The 18,402-nt window shown below is 35.7% G+C and overlaps 1 protein-coding gene across 4 annotated transcripts in view; it reads right to left on the bottom strand.

Moving 5' to 3' along the window:
- Positions 1–18,402, bottom strand: part of fu (STKc_STK36 domain-containing protein fused) — a 197,196-nt gene that overhangs the window by 67,405 nt on the left and 111,389 nt on the right. For all 4 annotated transcript variants that reach the window (XM_067141970.2, XM_067141971.2, XM_067141974.2 and 1 more), the window contains exons 8-9: positions 12,722–13,547; positions 6,441–6,795 (exon numbers count right to left, since the gene is read on the bottom strand). In XM_067141970.2, coding sequence (XP_066998071.2) covers positions 6,441–6,795; positions 12,722–13,547 — 1,181 coding nt within the window. The remainder of the gene's footprint in view (positions 1–6,440; positions 6,796–12,721; positions 13,548–18,402) is intronic.

Raw genomic sequence — 18,402 nt, 5'->3', positions numbered from 1 at the left:
TAGTTTCAGATCTTTTAACATATCCACATTTTATTATTATTGTATCCTTCTCTTATTTGCACATCTTAGGACAGAACTTCTGCGTATTATGAGTGCCACAAGACTAAAAACTTCCTTTTTTTAACTTTTTTTCAAATTGTGACATGTTTACATATTTAATTTCCAAGAGGATAAAACTATTAAATATTTATGAACAATATTTTAATACGCACAGCTGATATTACTTTATCCAGTGAAAAAGTCAGATTTTCTTAAATTCTTAATGTACGAGGCATGTTTTTTAAGGACCGTTTTGATATAGAAAAAAGTAATACAATTTTTTAAACTCTTTTTTTTTTTTTTTTTTTTCATGTAAACCTGTACCTTAAATACTACTTCTCAACGTAAGTTCCAGGCATATTAAAGGCACTTGTCATATTGTGAAGCCAGCTTCTGAATTCTATCCTATCGTCGCCATAAGACTTATCTGTGTCGGTGCGACGTAAAGCCCCTAGCAAAAAAAAAAAAAAAAAAATTCTATCCTCATAGAAATCTGCCGCCTGATGTGCCAGCCACTGCAGCACGGTCATTTTTAGGTCATCATCATCGTCATAGAGCTGACCACCTAAATGCTTTTTCAGGTGCAGCTACAAGTGTTAGTAGACACTACATCACGAATCTACAGAGGATGATCAAATTGTCCCCAACCAAATGAAGTGATAAGGTTTTGGGTTTGATTAGCCATGTGAGGTCGCACATTGTCATGAAGCAAAAGAATCCCCCTTGTGAGCATGACAAGTCATTTGTTTTGGATTGTGTGAGCACAACTTCCGATAATCTAAGCATCCTGACACAATTTCATACAGAACATTGCTTGAAATTTCAGGCAACTCATAACTCAATGATGAAATCGTAAAGCAGCTGTTTTATCGAACCTTTGCATCAACATTTTGCACCAAGTCTTCAGTACTGACAGACGGTCGCCCACAACGCTTCTCATTGTGGACATTACTACAGTGTTCTTTAAATGCTCTTACCCATTTTCTTAACATTCTATTGCTCATAGTGTGTTCTCCATACACTTCACTAATCTACCGATGAATTTCAACAGCTTTCACGCATTTTCCATTCAAAAATCGAATCACAGTGCATACTTCACACACGGTGGGACCGTTAATTGTCAGAGGCATTTTCAATATGCACAAACAAACGTACATACGGGCGAATGCTTCTGCAATGGCGTTTATAGCTAGCCTGCAGATGTACGTACTGAACGCTCATGCTCTGAATGACTATCGAAGTGCTGAAGCAGCCATATTTAAAAACCGTACTTACTTAAAAAACATGCCTTGTATTATGAAGTACTATACCCCATTTTCAAATCTATATTCTTAAAATTCAATCAATTTTATCTTACAACTTCAAAGTGATCAGTTTTTAAACTAGAGACTTCTGGTTTTCACGAAAATGACCGCAAATTTATCTACTATCAAAATATGAAATAAACCAAAAATGCAATTTCCCGAGTTAAGGTATGGTTTCCTGGAGAGCGTCACATATTATGTCTTAACTTCTTGTTGCAAATTTTTTTGTGCATTTTTGTGATAAAAATTGAAAAAATGCTTCTATTACACAGATAAATATGGTTTGTCCATTTTATCTAGCAGATGAACAAATTTCCACATTTTTTCTGAAATTCCTGACATTTTCTGATTTTCCTGTGATTTAATGAATCCTCTAATATTTTCTGGTTTTCCCTGTTTTCCATAGGAACAATAATAATAATAATAATAATAATAATAATAATAATAATAATAATAATAATAATAATAATAATAATAATAATAATACAGTCGAACCTCCCTTCTGCGGACACCATCGGTTCCGAGGAAAAATGTCAGTTACGAGAGGTGTCCGCTAAAACAAGTTGTAAAAATAATCGAACATTTTAACGGTAAAGGACATCCACCTTAAATATAAGCATACATGTCTTTATATTTATTTTTCTAAGTCATTTTTGTGTTAGTATTTCATAGAGAGTTATTATAAGTGATTTTACATCATTTACAGTCCGCTCCATGGCTAAATGGTTAGCGTGCTGTCCAGGAGTCCCGGATTCGATTCCCGGCGGGGTCGGGAATTTTAACCTTAATTGGTTAATTTCGCTGACACGGGGGCTGGGTGTATGTATCGTCTTCTTCAACATTTCATCCTCATCACGACGTGCAGGTCGCCTACGGGTGTCAAATAAAAAGACCTGCATCTGGCGAGCCGAACTTGTCCTCGGACACTCCCGGCACTAAAAGCCATACGCTTTATCATTTATCATTACATCATTTACAAACATTACAGCTTCGTGAAGTCATCATGAAGCTTCGTCTGTGTAAATTTAGCACATGTTTTCTTAACTGCGATATTCTCGAAAACGGAATAAAGTCTGTTAAATGGTTCCATAGTGTTCCATTTTCCACCCACTCCTTTAAAATTTCAGTTCTATTCTTCACAATAGTGTTTATTTGAGTTTTCCCGCAGTTGAATTTTTCGGCAAGCTTTCTCACTGAAAGTCCCTTGTCACTTTCTATAATCACATTTCCTCTTGCCTCGAGATCTAAACATGATCGTCCCTTGTTACTCATGTTTAAGAGACAACTCAAATGCTACGGTATTTCTGTCTCACTAATTAGCGCCTGTACCGTCTTTTCCTTCTGAAGTTGACTACCTGAGCTCGACCTTATCAGCGACAATCCGAGTTATGAATAGAATGATGCAAGAAGGGACGAAAATCCCCAGGTAACTTGTGAGTCAACAGTCTCTGGCAGCATTTCTGGGCAATTAGAATTCTCGGAATAGGCCTGTACACCACTAGGTAGAACTGCATTCCGATGTACACTCTCTCCCCTCTCACTCGAAATAGTACAAACATTCAAAAGGGCTTTCCTTATGTCCGAAGAATGGTTTTAAAAGAAAGGATGACATGTGGTCCGGCGGAATAAATTGACCTGCAACGAGTAAAGTGTCCGCTTAAGTCAAGTGGACGGGACAAATGGCGATGTCCGCTGTCCGGAGTTCGAGGTGTCCACTTACATGAGGCCAATTTAACACTTGTCTTACATAAAATAAAATCGGTTCCGAGGAAAATTGTCCGTATAGGGAGGTGTCCGCTGAATAAGGGTGTCCGTTAGGGCAGGTTCGACTGTAATAATAATAATAATAATAATAATATTAATAATAATAATAATAATAATAATAATAATAATAATAATAATAATCGTATGGCCTCAGCTAACGTGTGCAGACATTTTGATTTGACACCATCTGGCTGTCTGCTCATCAATTTAAATATTCTGTTTTATTCTAGGCCTACTAGATGGCAGACCGAGTAAACCGAAACTCTCGAGCGTCTATGGCTGAGATTTAATTAATTTTGTTAGGTAAACACCAAATGTGTCACCAGAGATCTTTTACATGCCAACATCGTACGGCATGGAGTGTCAAATGGACTTTTTTCCGCCCTTCAAAAATCCGATTACCTCTACCAGGTTTGAACCCGCTATCTTGGGATCTGGAGGCCGACACTCTACCACTGATCCACAGAGGCAGCTTCCAAGAGAGTTTCGGTTTACTCCGCCTGCCATCTAGTGGGCCTAGAGTAAAATGGAACGTCAAAATTGACGAGCAGACAGCCAGATGGTGTCAAATTGAAATGTCTGTACATGGTAGCTGAGACCATACGATTATTATCATTGTTATTTTCCATAGGGGTGGACATCCTGTTACAGATATTTAAGGAGACAGCAATACTGTATTTACTCACGTAATTTTCCCCCCTCACATAATTTTCCCTCCCTGATTTTTAGAAAGAAAATTTTGAAAAAAAATATAATCGCATATTTTTCCCCCCTTGTTTTATCTACAGATTCCACCAGTTGCGAACCATGGACTTATCTCGTCTTTGTAATTCATGACGATGTACGGAAATTGGGAACTAGTTTGGAAATTCCAGTTCATGTTTCCCATGCTAGGAGAGGAGGAAGTGACTGATTACTCAACATTCCAGCGCCCGGAGCCAGAACACACCTGTGACTGCTAGCCAAAACTCGCCCTCGTTATCAGCTGTGACTTGTACACGTACAGTAATTGCTTTTAACAGTGCTCTTACGTGTAATTAGTTGTGCGAAGCGTGTTAGTGACGTGATGGGAAAGAAAAACAGTAATTACAATACACAATTTAAATTGTCTGTAATAGAATTTGCCAAAAATAACAGCAATCGTGCTGCATCTCGTGAATTTTCCATAGCACCATCACACGTGCATTACTGGCGGAAGCAGAAAGAAGAATTACAGTGAACCAAGAAAACACCTTTATCATTTCGGGGACCAAAAACTGGGAAGCATCCATAAATTGAAAAGGAAGTTGTTTCTACGTAAATCAATTGAGAAATTATGGCTTTTCAGTTTCCCACGAGATGCTCCAGTTAAAAGCTGTAGAAATAGCAAAAGCCTTGAAAATTCCTGATTTTAAAGCAAGCAATGGGTGGCTTTGTTGGGTCATGAAAAGGAACAATCTTTCTATTCAAAGGACATCTCTATGCCAGTAACTTCTGAAGGACCACGGTGAAAAAATCGTGCAGTTTTATATATTTGTAATTAGGAAGTGGCCCGAGTACAATTACCTGCTATCGTAAATCGGAAATGCAGACCAAACTCCGCAAGAAAACAACGATGAATGACATGGTAAGTCTAATTCATTGAAGTGAAATACATATTCGCGTAGGCAATTTTACACATTTTACCCTAGTTCAGCCCCTAGTTCAGCATTCTAATTTATTTCAGGTATCTGGCTCCTATGTTCAGCGAATTCTCGTGTGACATTAAAAGACGATGGTTACCGTGTAACTATTGCCAGGGAATGTATTAATGTCTTAGATTTTTTATTAAAAGTAATTGTTATAAATATTTTTGATTATTTTGTACTATTTTTTGGCCTAAATACATTTTGTAACTTAAGTAAGGTAATTATGTTTCATTTTTTCACTACCATTTTTAATTTAGATTCACATAATTTTTCCCCCCCATTTTTAAGGTCTAAAAAAAGTAAGGGGGGAGGAAATTATGTGAGTAAATATGGTAATTGTTACTATGCTTCCTAAGGTGATGCAAAGCTGACTTCTAAACTATAACTAATAACAAAAGAAACAGCTGGAAGAGCAACAGGGAAAAGGATGTACAGAAGAGGGTGAGTTACTGAGAACAAATTTTCAGTCTTCCAAGCTGGATGAAACTAAACTAACTAAGATGTCTGAAATCAGCATCATAATTATGAAATAAAATCACAGTATGAATACTTAAAAATGCACAAAACAAATGTTCATTTCTTTTAAGTTATGTAGCTATCTTAAATTTCTCAAAAATTTCCTAAAATCATCTGTATGCATGCAGCATGGAAGTTCCAAACCAGCTAAGTACCATTTTTATAGATTTTTTGTTGTGTATGTCAAATTCATCTATGTTCCAACCGCAAGGCCAACTTGCCCAGTGATTTATAACATTGTATTTATGCTGTTAATTGAATGGATGTACACAGAATGACACAATGAATGACAATGATTATTCTTAGTTATGTATGTTTTGTTGTTTATCTGTGTCATTTTAATTTTAAAATTCTTCCCTCCAGAATTTTTTAGTGTGGGGGGAATTGTTTTTCATAAAAACATTGATGGGAAAATCCTACCCTGGGATTTTGCACCCAGTCTTCTACAAGTTGATTTATCTTCATATATTGACCAGGAAAATAATCTACATATAAATATATGATAAATCATAAATATTAAGGAAGCATTTTAATGTATGTTTTACACACAATCATTTTAATCTTAATCATGTTTTAATTTAATATGTTTTTACTGAAAGAGTGAGTCAAAACATGTCTAGTTAGTAAACACTTCACCTTGTAAGATGATAAATATGTATTGCATAGGAGGAATAATAAACACTTAATTGCATTATTGTAGGAGTTCAACTGTCAATATGGAAAAATGAAATTTATAGTCTGTGATGATTTTCTTTTTTACAAGATGCATTTCTAATTTCTTTCATAACAATTAAAAGCACTATTACAATCAATATCAAGCTGTTTTTATCAAATAACTCACAAACATGATTTTGTCACTTACCTGGTTTAGAAATTCCATGCTACAATTATAGACATGATTATAGACAGAAGTAAATTATGTGAAGGTTAACAGATTTCAACATCTTTCTTTAACATTATACCTTAAGGATAAGTGAAACAACAGTGAATACAGTGATCTTCTTATGGTCATAGGATTGAATAGAAAATTATGTCAGGTCTTCATGAAATGTACAGAACACCTTAACAAATAAATGGAACATTTGCCAAATAATGATTGCTGCTAAGAGTGATGAATAAAAATTACACTCATGCAAAACAAAATACTTACCAGGTGCTTTTTTTCCCAGAACAATCTGTTCCACAACAGAAGCATTCTCAGGAACAACTCGCAGTACTTGACAGAGAATGGCAATAAGATCTGTCACGACTCTGACCTTTCTGCGGCCCAACAAGAGGAACTGTTGAAGCAATGAGGCTGCATTTAAAATCATAACAGTGTCGCAGAACTGGATGATAAATTCATCCTGGGAGTACATCAGATAGCACAGGAGTAGGTATATAGATTCCAAAGCCTGAAGTCCATCGGCACTGAGACTGCTTTCATTACCAATGAAGCCTTTATTTCGAGCCAGTAGTTTTGATGCGTAAATAAGGTTAGGGACTACCTTCACATCCAAATATACCTGTTAAAAAAAAAAAAATCACAAATACAGTGAACCTGGAAGTTACATTTAAAATCTGTGACATCTGTAGCCATGATGTAATATCTACTACTACCACCACCACCACCACCACCACCACCACCACCACCACCACCACCACCACCACCACCACCACTACTGTAAAACCTTATTAACAAAAGCTCACCTAAGATGAACTCTCAGTTAAGATGAACAAAACAATTTTCCTGGCAGGAATGTATTATTTCTTACGGAAAGTCTCCTCAGTTGACACAAATTTCAGTTATCATGAACTATGAACCTTTTTTTTTATCCCCCACCTACATCAAAATATCTCACTTAACAAGAAATGTTGTTTTTCTGCTAGGAATGCAAGCAATGTACATAGTTGAAAGTAAACCATTGTTAAACCATAGTTTATTTGGGTGTTACGCTATGAATAAGTGGATTAACATTGGTGCAATTAAACAGACAATTGTGAAGCAGTCAACAGTCAGCCTGTATCTTAGCCTACTAACTCACTTCAATAACATGCACATTAAATGTAAGGAAAGAATACTATTGCAAATCAATAGTTGTTATTGTTTGAGGTAGGAGTAAGATTCAGGATGACAATGTAATTCCACCTAACAGCCAGGAAATTTTAACCGCCTTGAATAATTGAGAACATTCTGCTGCAACGTCCAAAGTCACCACTGAGTTAACGGAAGCTATGAATACGAGTTAGCCAAGAAGTGACGAGGCACTTTTGTTTCCGTGAGTGACAGAGCAATATACTTTACTTTTCCTTGTGAAAATGACTTGCAAGTACTGTAACAGTTCCTTATGTAGAATACCATGCACCAATATTATATCTATACTAGCTGTTACCTGCGGTTTCGCTTGCATTAATTTCATACTATGATAAAAGTAATCATTCCTCATTACTGCACTGAGACATTATCTGAAAATCCCTAAAGTTTAAAATCTTACCGAAAAATTGAGTTTCATTTCACGTATGTAACATCTTTAGTTTTTGAGATATAAGTTGACACAAATAATAAGAACTCAATCCATTTATTAGTCCTTCCACCTCCCACCCCGCCCCCAACTAAGTTGATTTTCTGAAAACTAAAAAAATACATGTTTCATTATTTTTAAAGGAGATTCCAAATACCAATTTTCATGTCTGTAACATCTTCAGTTTTTGAGATATACTGTAGATATACTAATTTTAAGAATTCATCCCCTTTTTCAATACTTCTCACCCTCTTAAGTGGATTTTCTGAAAACAAAAAATGTGTGTTTCTTCATTTTTAAAGGAGATTCCAAACACAAATTTTCATATCTGTAACATCTTCAGGTTTTAAGATTTAAGTATCCTCGTAAACAGAATTCAACTCCTTCACTTATTCACCCGCTTTTTCAATTCTTTTCACCCTCTTAGGTGGATTTTCCAAAACAAAAACATGCATGTTTCTTCATTCAAAGGAGATTTCAAGTACCAATTTTCACGTCCCTAACATCAGTACTTTTTTTAGATATATGTATCCTCATAAGAAGAATTCAATTTCTTCACTTCTCTTCACTCCGCTCACCCATTAAGTGGACTCTTCGAAAACAAAAATGTGTGCTTCTTTATTTGTAAAGGAGATTTCAGATACAAATTTTCACGTCTGTAAGATCTTCAATTTTTGAGATATAAGTATCCTCATAAAAAAAACTCCTTCACTTCTTTTCACCCCCCCCCCCCCCCCACTTTTAAGTGGGTTTCCGAAAAAATATTTTTCTTTATTTTTAAGGAAGATTCCAAATACCAATTTTCACATCTGTAACATCTTCAGTGTTTGAGATATACTGTAGATAAACTCATTTTAAAAATTTAACCAATTTTTCAATTCTTTGCACCCCCGTAAGTGGATTTTCTGAAAAGAAGTGTTCCTTTATTTTTAAAGGAGATTCCAGTAACCAATTTTTATGTCTGTAACATCTTCAAATTTTGATATATAAGTATCCTCATAAAAAGATTCAACCACTTTTTTCAGCCCTTTTCACCCCCGCACCTTCAATGGATTCTCCGAGAACAAAAAATACGTATTACTTTATATTTAAAGGAGATTCCAAATACAAATTTTCATGTCTGTAACATATTCGATTTTTGAGAAAGGTTTATAAGAATCCCCATTAAAAGATTCACCCAATTTTTTTGTCCTTTTCACTTCTCCTCAAGTGGATTTTCTAAAAACAAAAAATACGTGTTATTTTATTTTTAATGTTGATTCCAAATACCAATGTTAACGTCTGTAACCTGTTAAGACTTTGAGATATACCCATTTTAAAATTCACCCCATTTTCACTTCTTTTAACCCCCTTATTTGGATTTTCTGAAAACAAAAACATGCTTCCTTTTCTTTATTTGTAAAGGAGATTCCAAATACCAATTTTTACATCTGTAGCTTGCTAAGTTTTCTAGATACCGGTATACTTATTTTTTAAATTCGCTGCATTTTAAATTATTTTCATCCCGTCTTAAGTGGATTTTCTGAAAACAAAAAATACATATTTATTTATTTTTAAAGGTGATTCTATGTACCAATTTTCACACATGTAACATCTATAGTTTTTGAGATATAAGTGTCCTCATATTCACTTATTTTTATGCCCCTTAAATGTATTTTCTGAAAACGAAAATAACATTTTTCTTTATTTTTAAAGGAGATTCCAAATACCAATTTTCACATCTTTAAACTATTAAGTTTATGAGATATAGACATACACATTTTAAAAATTCACCCCACTTTCCACCCTCTTAGCGATGGACTGTCTAAAAATCCTCCCTTACTGAGCACCTACACTGTACTATAAATGTATCCACAAAGTTTAATTTCTTTATGTCCAGTAGTTTGCACTTGGCGATGGTGATGAATCGGTCAGTCAGTCGGTCAGGACATATAATTTTTTAATATATATAGATTGATATATACATAAAATAAGTGTTTTGTCTGTACATTGCTCAGAATTAAAAAGCAATGTATCTCTGTATCGGTCGTGTCCATATTAACAAGCAAATAGAATTTTTAGTTTTCCGTCATCTCTGTCTTTCTGTACGTATGTATGTACATACATGCATCACAGGAAAATGGCAGAAAAGAATTTAATTAAAATCGGTATGTAAAGTTGGGGAATAAGGCACTACCTATTTTTTTTTTTTTTATAAGTTGCTTTACTTTGCACCGACACAGATAGGTCTATGGCGATGATGGGATAGGAAATGGTTAGGAATGAGAAGGGACCGGTTGCGGCCTTCATAAAGGTGCAGCCCTAGCATTTGCCTGGTGTGAAAATAGGAAACCACGGAAAACCATCTTCAAGGATGTCGACTGTGGGACTTATCGTCTCCCAAATACAAGCTCACAGCTGCGCGCCCCTAACTGCACAGCCAACTCGCTCGGTATAAGGCACTACAATCTAGGCTATAAATTATTTTATTCATGCTAGGTGAAATGGTAGTTTAGGGGAAGGCCTCAAATTTAATTCTCTAGTATCTATGTTATTAGTGGCCCTATTGATAAACATTACATAACAAAGGTTACAGATAATATATGTAATTTCCGATTATTTATGTCTTATACAATTTTACCGTACCAGCTATGATAACAGAAATATTTGTAATTTAGGCTTTTCTTACTTAATCCACGTCAACACCAAACATTGCTAACATGGATATATTGTCAATCATGTTAACTGGCAATGGTGGAGTTTTTTTGTCATGATTGTTTTAAGGTGAAAAATTGCATGGTCATCAGCCCACATCAGCAAAGAAAATTGTAAATATGACTATCAAAATGAGAAAAAAGTCATGAAGGAACGTCATGGAAGAAGGAAGGACTACCGGAATGTCATAGAATCGGAAGAAAACTAAATACGAACGCCTATAATATCAAAATCGATGCCCTACGCTCCACTTACGAGATAAAGGAAATACTGTAAGTCAAGTAAGTCAATAATACCAAAATCCTATAAAATTGTTCAAGAATAACATTATACTGACTTTTGTTTGTTGTGAAGTGATTTGGATCCTCTGTTACCACTCATCTCCAATAGGTGGCATTACTGCTGCATGCTCAGTAGAACAGCCTGCCTGAATATTGGCTGGAAGTAGTTAACTAAATCTATAGACTGTAAAGAGAGTTTCTATGGAGATCCTTTCTGGCATCGTTTTAAAGGTACATCTGTCAATATTTTTTAGAATATTAACCCGATACTTGGCTTCCTTTTGTAATGGAAGGAGATCAAATCAAAAATAGTGAAAAAGAGAAAAAAAAAACTGCAAAGGGCCATCAGGAGCAAGGAAGTGAGTATGTCACAACAAGCTGCTGACAATGTGTATCAAAATCTCAGGAACAATTTGAGGGGCGGACAAATATGTAATTATGCACATGCTAAATGACTGTACCATCAACGACGGGTACTACAGCTAGTATTCTATAATACCATACTGTAAAGTGAAAATGGTAAAGAGTTCTAGAAAACAATGGACTGAAAGTGAACTACTCCACTTTTTTTTTTTATAAGTTGCTTTACTTTGCACCGACACAGATAGGTCTATGGCGATGATGGGATAGGAAATGGTTAGGAATGAGAAGGGACCGGTTGCGGCCTTCATAAAGGTGCAGCCCTAGCATTTGCCTGCTGTGAAAATGGGAAACCACGGAAAACCATCTTCAGGGCTGCCGACAGTGGGATTTGAACCCACTATCTCCCAAATGCAAGCTCACAGCTGCACGCCCCTAACCACACGGTAACAATGGCAGTACAATAATGAGGTGTAATAGGCATGATGAGGAGTGAGGTAGTCTGCCATTGTCTTCCTTACTGGGCCAGAAAGTGCTATCGCAGAACAACTGGCCCTATGAGATATGCCCTTCACAACAACCAGATACAACAGTTGTGATCTGAATATCATTTTACTCAGCATCACCCATACCTCAGCAGCTTCCGTGCTGTCACAGCCATAAATGAGACTGAGACTTTGGTGGAAGTGATATTTTACTCTGGCCTGTGCTGAAAGACATATGCAAAAATACTGCATCCATAAAAAGAATAGCAACAGGCTACAAAGAGGGCTACCCGAATACAACTGCTTTGAAAATATTTTTTAAGCTGCCAGTTTCTGTTGCTTCAGGAGAAAGACGTTTCAGTAAGCTGAAACTGATAAGAAACTATTTATGAAGAACAATGAAGCAGCAAAGGCTCACAAACCTCAGTATAATCTCAAGAGATCTTCAATCCCCTATTATATCAATGGATTCGCAGCTATGAAAAGGTTGCAAGTGAAATTCTGAGTTAATCTGGTTGTTTCCATAATGGATATTTTTAATCTTCAGAACCACTGTATATGTTGCTTTATAATACCAGACCGATTCTTATTTTGTACTTAATGTACGTTCTATATCAGGGGTTCTCAAACTTTTTCTGTCATGCCCCTCTTCTGAAACATGAAATATCTACAGTAGGGCTCCCTTATTCATTTTTCCTTTCTTAGCACTTATGACAGGCTACTTGACACACACACAGTCTACGAGATACACAGTTTTTGCTTCTGTCTAATTACTGCAACTACCAATAATAATAATAATAATAATAATAATAATAATAATAATAATAATAATAATAATAATAATAATAATAATAACACACAATTGAACATTTTTAGAGCATATTCCTGTGCAACTAGATTTTTCACAGTTTGTTTCATTTCAAAAATATTTGAGGTTGCAGAGTTAGGTGGGATAACCTGTATAATTAAATTGTTAGTTATGTATGCAAATTAATTTTTTGCATAACAATTATATAAATGTACAGCATAACAAAATACAAAAATTACAACAGCAGTTTTAAATGAATTTAAAAAATAGTTAAAATGAAATACAACTGTATAATAACAAACCTGCATTATAGCTTCAATTTCATCCTCTAGTACTCCATCAGACACAAATGGTAATGAAAGAAGTGAAGCTACATATTCAATCACCCTACAATTAGCATTTGAGTTCCGTAGAGGAGTAACAATCATTCCAACAAAACTTTGTTGCAACATTGAATCAACATCACCTTCTATTACTTCTTCCATAGTCCGTTGCAAAAATGCCAGCCACTCATCATTCTCAATTGGATGAGCACTGTCAGCTGAATCCCAGTTATGTAAAGTAAAAATTGAGGTACTATTACGGCCATCTTCATGCTCCTGACTACTTCCTACTTTTGATTCTTTCACATTACTCTTAATAAACGGACTGTTATTTGAACTAATAAGGCCACACTCACTTTCCTGATTTATATCTGACACACAAAGTACAATGTTCATATTTTTATTTTCTGTCACTTCTACCTTTTTGATCTGGTCTGCCAGTTCACAAGGATCAGGCAGTTGCTCTTCTCTTTCAGGATCCTCATTTTGGATTCTACTGACAAAGTTCCCAGTACTTTCACTATTGTGCAAAACTTGAGTATTAATACTTCTTTTGTTAGCAGCTACTGTCCTACAGCCACTTCCTACAAGAGAGTCTTTGACATGGTGATCAAGGCCCTCAGCACATTCAACTACATTTCTACACACTGGCACTCCAACTGGCTGGCTTTCGGAAACATCACCAGTTAAAACCTGAATTGATGCTTTAGATGATTCAACTGACTTAATACAATGTGCCTTCTTTAGTTGTAATTTCAGTTTCTTCTCCTGTTCATCTATCTTCTGCACTACTCGTGATAAGATTCTGAAATATGGAACAATTACATATTTTAAAACAATAACAAGAGATATGATAAATCTAATTCTATTACAATAAGAATACCTCACACTGCTTAAAATTATCAGTTAGATCAACAAATAGTAAAATCCTAACAGTCAAGCAAGTATGTCTTAAGACACTATTGTCAAAATTGATTACAGATCAGGAGACAAACACTCAATGGATTATGTATATTCATTCAGAATACAGGATATACAAATAATAGAAAAATAAAGCATTTTTTTTGCTAGTTGTTTTACGACGCACCGACACAGATAGGTCTTACGGCAACGATGGGACAGGTAAGGGCTAAGAATGGGAAGGAAGCGGCCGTGGCCTTAATTAAGGTACAGCCCCAGCATTTGCCTGGTGTGAAAATGGGAAACCACGGAAAACCATCTTCAGGGCTGCCGACAGTGGGGTTCGAACCTACTATCTCCCGAATACTGGATACTGGCCGCACTTAAGTGACTGCAGCTATCGAGCTCGGTAATAAAGCATACTGTGTTATATACTGTACTAGCAGTTACCCGCGGCTTTGCTCGCGTGGATTTCATAATTTGATAAAAGTAGTTGTTCTTTGGTATTGTACTAAGACATTATCTGAAAATCCCTAAGTACTCACCAAAAAATTGAGTTTCATTTACCCCAGAAACTCTTTGTAAACCACGTTTGTGGTATTACCTTTTGGGGCTAAGATGACCATGCGACACAGAACTGTATACGTAAGAAGCAGTCTTCTCTCAAGTCGAAAAACAAACATGTATGTTTATTTTTAAAGGAGATTCCAAATACTAAATTTTACATCTGTAACCCTCAGTTTTTGCGATATAAGTATCCCCATAAAAGGAATTCAATTTTTTTCACTTCCTTTTGCCCTCTCCCTTAAGTGAATTTTCCAAAAACAAAAAAATATGTTTCTTTATATTAAAGGAGATTCCAAATACCAATTTTCACATCTGTAACATCTTCAGTCTTTGAGATATCAGAATCCCAATAAAAAGAATTAACCCATTTTCCATCCTTTTTTACCCCCATTTAAGTGGTTTTTCCAAACACAATTGTCTATGTTTCTTTACTTTTATGGGAGATTCCAAATACCAAATTGCATATCTGTAGAATGTTACATTTTTTTAGATATACCATACTCTTCATATAACCATTTCTTTATTTTTAAGGGAGATTCCAAATACCAATTTTCACGTCTGTATCATCTTCAGTTTTTGAGATATAAATATCCTCATAAAAGGTGTTCAACCACTTTTTCACCAACTTTTCATCCCACTTAAAGGAATTTTCTGAAAACAAAAAATTCGGGATATAAAGAAACGAAATTCTGGGGTTACATTTATATTAGAGTGTAAGTGCTCACTAAGGAAAGATTTTTGGATATTCCATCGCTAACGTATCAAATTTTACGTGTGGAAATTTTTAAGTTTTTGAGATATAAATATGCTCATTTAAACAATTCACCCCCTTAGCGACGGAATATCCAAAAATCCTCCCTTAGTGAGCACTTACACTCTAATATAAATGTATTCCCGGAATTTAATTTCTTTATGTCCCGTCGTTTTGGCTCGGCAATGAATCATGATATAGATGTTGATTCCCATAGGGAACCTGAAACATTTGTCCCAAATGAGTAAATTTATAATACCAATATAAATGGTCCGTTATTGAATATTGCAAATTTTCCAGCTAACTCATTCCTGGTTGCCAGCGTTTCGCCCTCGTGTGCTAGGTTGGGCTCATCAGTTGGTACCTAGCACACCTACCAAGACGCATGGCTAGTGCATACCATGGAGACCACTGCGTAGGCTACTTGGAGCCACCGGCAGTGCTAATGCACTATGAGACTTCGTCTCATTACCAGAAACTGGTGCCTGCTTGGCCATCAGATGATATAGATGTTGATTATAAAATTCACCCCCTTTTTCAGTTCCCCTTAAGTGGTTTTTCCAAAAACAAATCACCTATGTTTCTTTACTTTTACCGGAGATTCCAAATACCAATTTGCACCTCTGTAGAATGTTACATTTTTTTTTTAGATATACCATACTCTTCAAATAACCATTCCTTTACCAGACGCAAACAAGAAATAATATTTTTATCGAGCACAAGAGTAAAACCATTGCCTTGAGACATGTAGACTCTGTTAGAATCAGATTGTATAATAAGCTTCCAAATAAGATTAAAGATATTAGTCCCATCCGTTCATTTACCACAGCTTTAAAAAATCTCCTGCTGAGTAGCTGCTTCTATAGTACAGAAGAATACATGATGAAGTGCTGGTAATGATGCTATTACTTATTAGCTTGTAAACGTTCTTAATATCTAGTATATAGCCTTAAAAATATGTTAATGTCACATTGATTATGTACATATTATTAACACCACACCAAAAGATTTTTATTTTTATTTTGTCTTGTAAATATTGGTTATTAATATTATTTATTATTTAAAAAGAAGATGTGCTGTCCGAACATTGAGGCAATTGGGGGTTTCTGTTTTTTTCTTTTTCTTCTTTTTCAAAATGTTCATTATTGTGCATATTAGTATTAGGAAATCACTTGACAACTCCTATACTGTTGGCATATTTCAAAATATGTAATTGTACAGTCTATGGAAGCTAAATGAATGAATGAATGAATGCATAGGGAACCTGAAACATTTGTCCTGAATGAGTAAATTTATAATACCAATATAAATGGTCCGTTATTGGACAATATAAATTTTCCAGCTAACTCATTCCTGGTTGCCAGCGTTTCGCCCTCGCGTGCTAGGTTGGGCTCATCAGTTGGTACCTAGCACACCTACCAAGATGAGGGCGAAACGCTGGCAACCAGGAATGAGTTAGCTGGAAAATTTATAATGTCCAATAACGGACCATTTATACTGATGATGAATCAGTCGGACAGTCAGTCAGGACATGTTATTTTATGTATATATATGTAGATTAGGTTGATGCATAAATTCATGGTGTTTTTCTGCTATATGACAAAGTCTTAATTTTTATACATTTGAGACACAAGCAAGATATAAACTAATCAGCAGGGACCTGAAAAAAAATTGCATTTGCAATAAATGCGAATTTTTTAATCTTCTACTGAATCAAAGTATACGGTAATTCTAATGTGGAATAAAATCATTTTTATGCAGAAATAGAAGTGTGACAAAATGTGAATTGTGACCCAAAATGCGCAATTAGTATGAATATGCGATTTTGGTGCGAATTATGCGAAAATGTACTATTTTACTGGCAAAAACAACATATTTTGGCGAAATCGCCCAAAATACTCAAAATATGATGCATAAAAAATTTAGACCGTTCAGATCGATGAAGAAAAGTAGCCGATCGCTTGCTGCTTGCTGACTCTAATCGATATTTACAATGGGAATAGCAAGGGGAATAAGATCTGTATCCATTATCAAAATGTAACTCGAGTGTCACGGAAATAACGAGACAGACGCAGCGTTGTTTTGCTGTTGTTCAAAACTGAAACTAGTGAAGAGTAGAAAGTCGAGTGATCGTTTAGGTTATGGGGCGCAAGACAAAAACAGCGCACGAAAGAGCTCAGCAATATGCAAAGGATGATCTATATGCCACAGATTCAGCGACAGTGTTTTGCAAGTATTGTAACTGCCGAGTTGGGTGGTGAAAAAAAGATAGCATTATGAAACATGTTAATCTGAAAAACACGTGGGTAAGCGACGTGATAACGAAAGTTCAGCCCCTGCTGCTAGTAGGTCTCAAAGAAAGCAATCTTCTGTGCTTACACAGTTAGACGTAAACGACGAAAAATTTCCAGAGATAACTTCTCGAAACACACAGTTGAAGTATTTGCCAAAGCAAATATACCTCTGGAAAAGCTGGAAAGCAAAGAGCTAAGAACATGGATTACAGAGTTTTCAAACAAAGAGCTGCCATGTGTAAGAACTCTACGTGAAGTATATTTACCAGGTAAGTTTCGATTTCATATATCGGGTATGGTTAGGTATTATGACATCAACACCATGCGCAAAATTGAAGGATACAGAATTTGAGTGCGATTTCCATATCGAACTATCTTACCGCACCCAACTGATCCAGTAATTTAAAATTATTTTGAGGTCTTTCTTCCTTTCTAGAAGTTGCATCTGACCACCAGGAAAGAACAGCAGAGGCTCTAGTGGGGAAGAACATCAACATACTCTGTGATGAAACTACAGACAGAATGGGCCATTGTGTTTTTATCATCGTATTCCAAGTCCCAGCCTGATCGAAAAGAGAGCTGCACATTGTTTCTGTGAACTATCTTGATGCAAGAAATGCTACAAACTGCTCTCGTGCTGTTTTAGAAGCTCTGCGCAGTTATAGTGTACCATATGATGCAGTTAAAGTGTTTGTTAGTGACAGTGCCCCCGTACATGACCTGGTGTTATGAAACATTAAGTGTGGTCATAAGGGATCATTTAATGCATGTACAGTGCTGGGCACATAAGATCAGCTTGGTTGGCAACAGTTGGGTCGCAGTGATGACAGATTTAAATCATATGGTTGCGATGGTAAAGTTAGCATTTTTGAACACAAGAAAGCGAAAATATAATTATTTACAATTCTTAACATCAAAGTAGGGTGCTTCAAAGGAAGCAAAGCTTTTTCCTGTACCTGTCATAACCTGATGGAATAACTGGTTTCAGGCTGTCTTCCATTTGAGTGCTTACTTTACTGATGCCATTACATTTCTCAAGATGTCTGACATGAAAGACAACAACTGTGGTATTAAGTACCTGACTGATCTGAGTGACCGAGAAGTGAATAATCTTCACTCCCACATGGTTTTTGTCACAGATCATGCAG

Source organism: Anabrus simplex, chromosome 2 (genome assembly GCF_040414725.1).
Source record: "Anabrus simplex isolate iqAnaSimp1 chromosome 2, ASM4041472v1, whole genome shotgun sequence".
NCBI classification, from domain to species: domain Eukaryota; kingdom Metazoa; phylum Arthropoda; class Insecta; order Orthoptera; family Tettigoniidae; genus Anabrus; species Anabrus simplex.
Note: the sequence above shows the minus strand (reverse complement) of the source record. Positions and strands in the feature narration are given on the sequence as shown.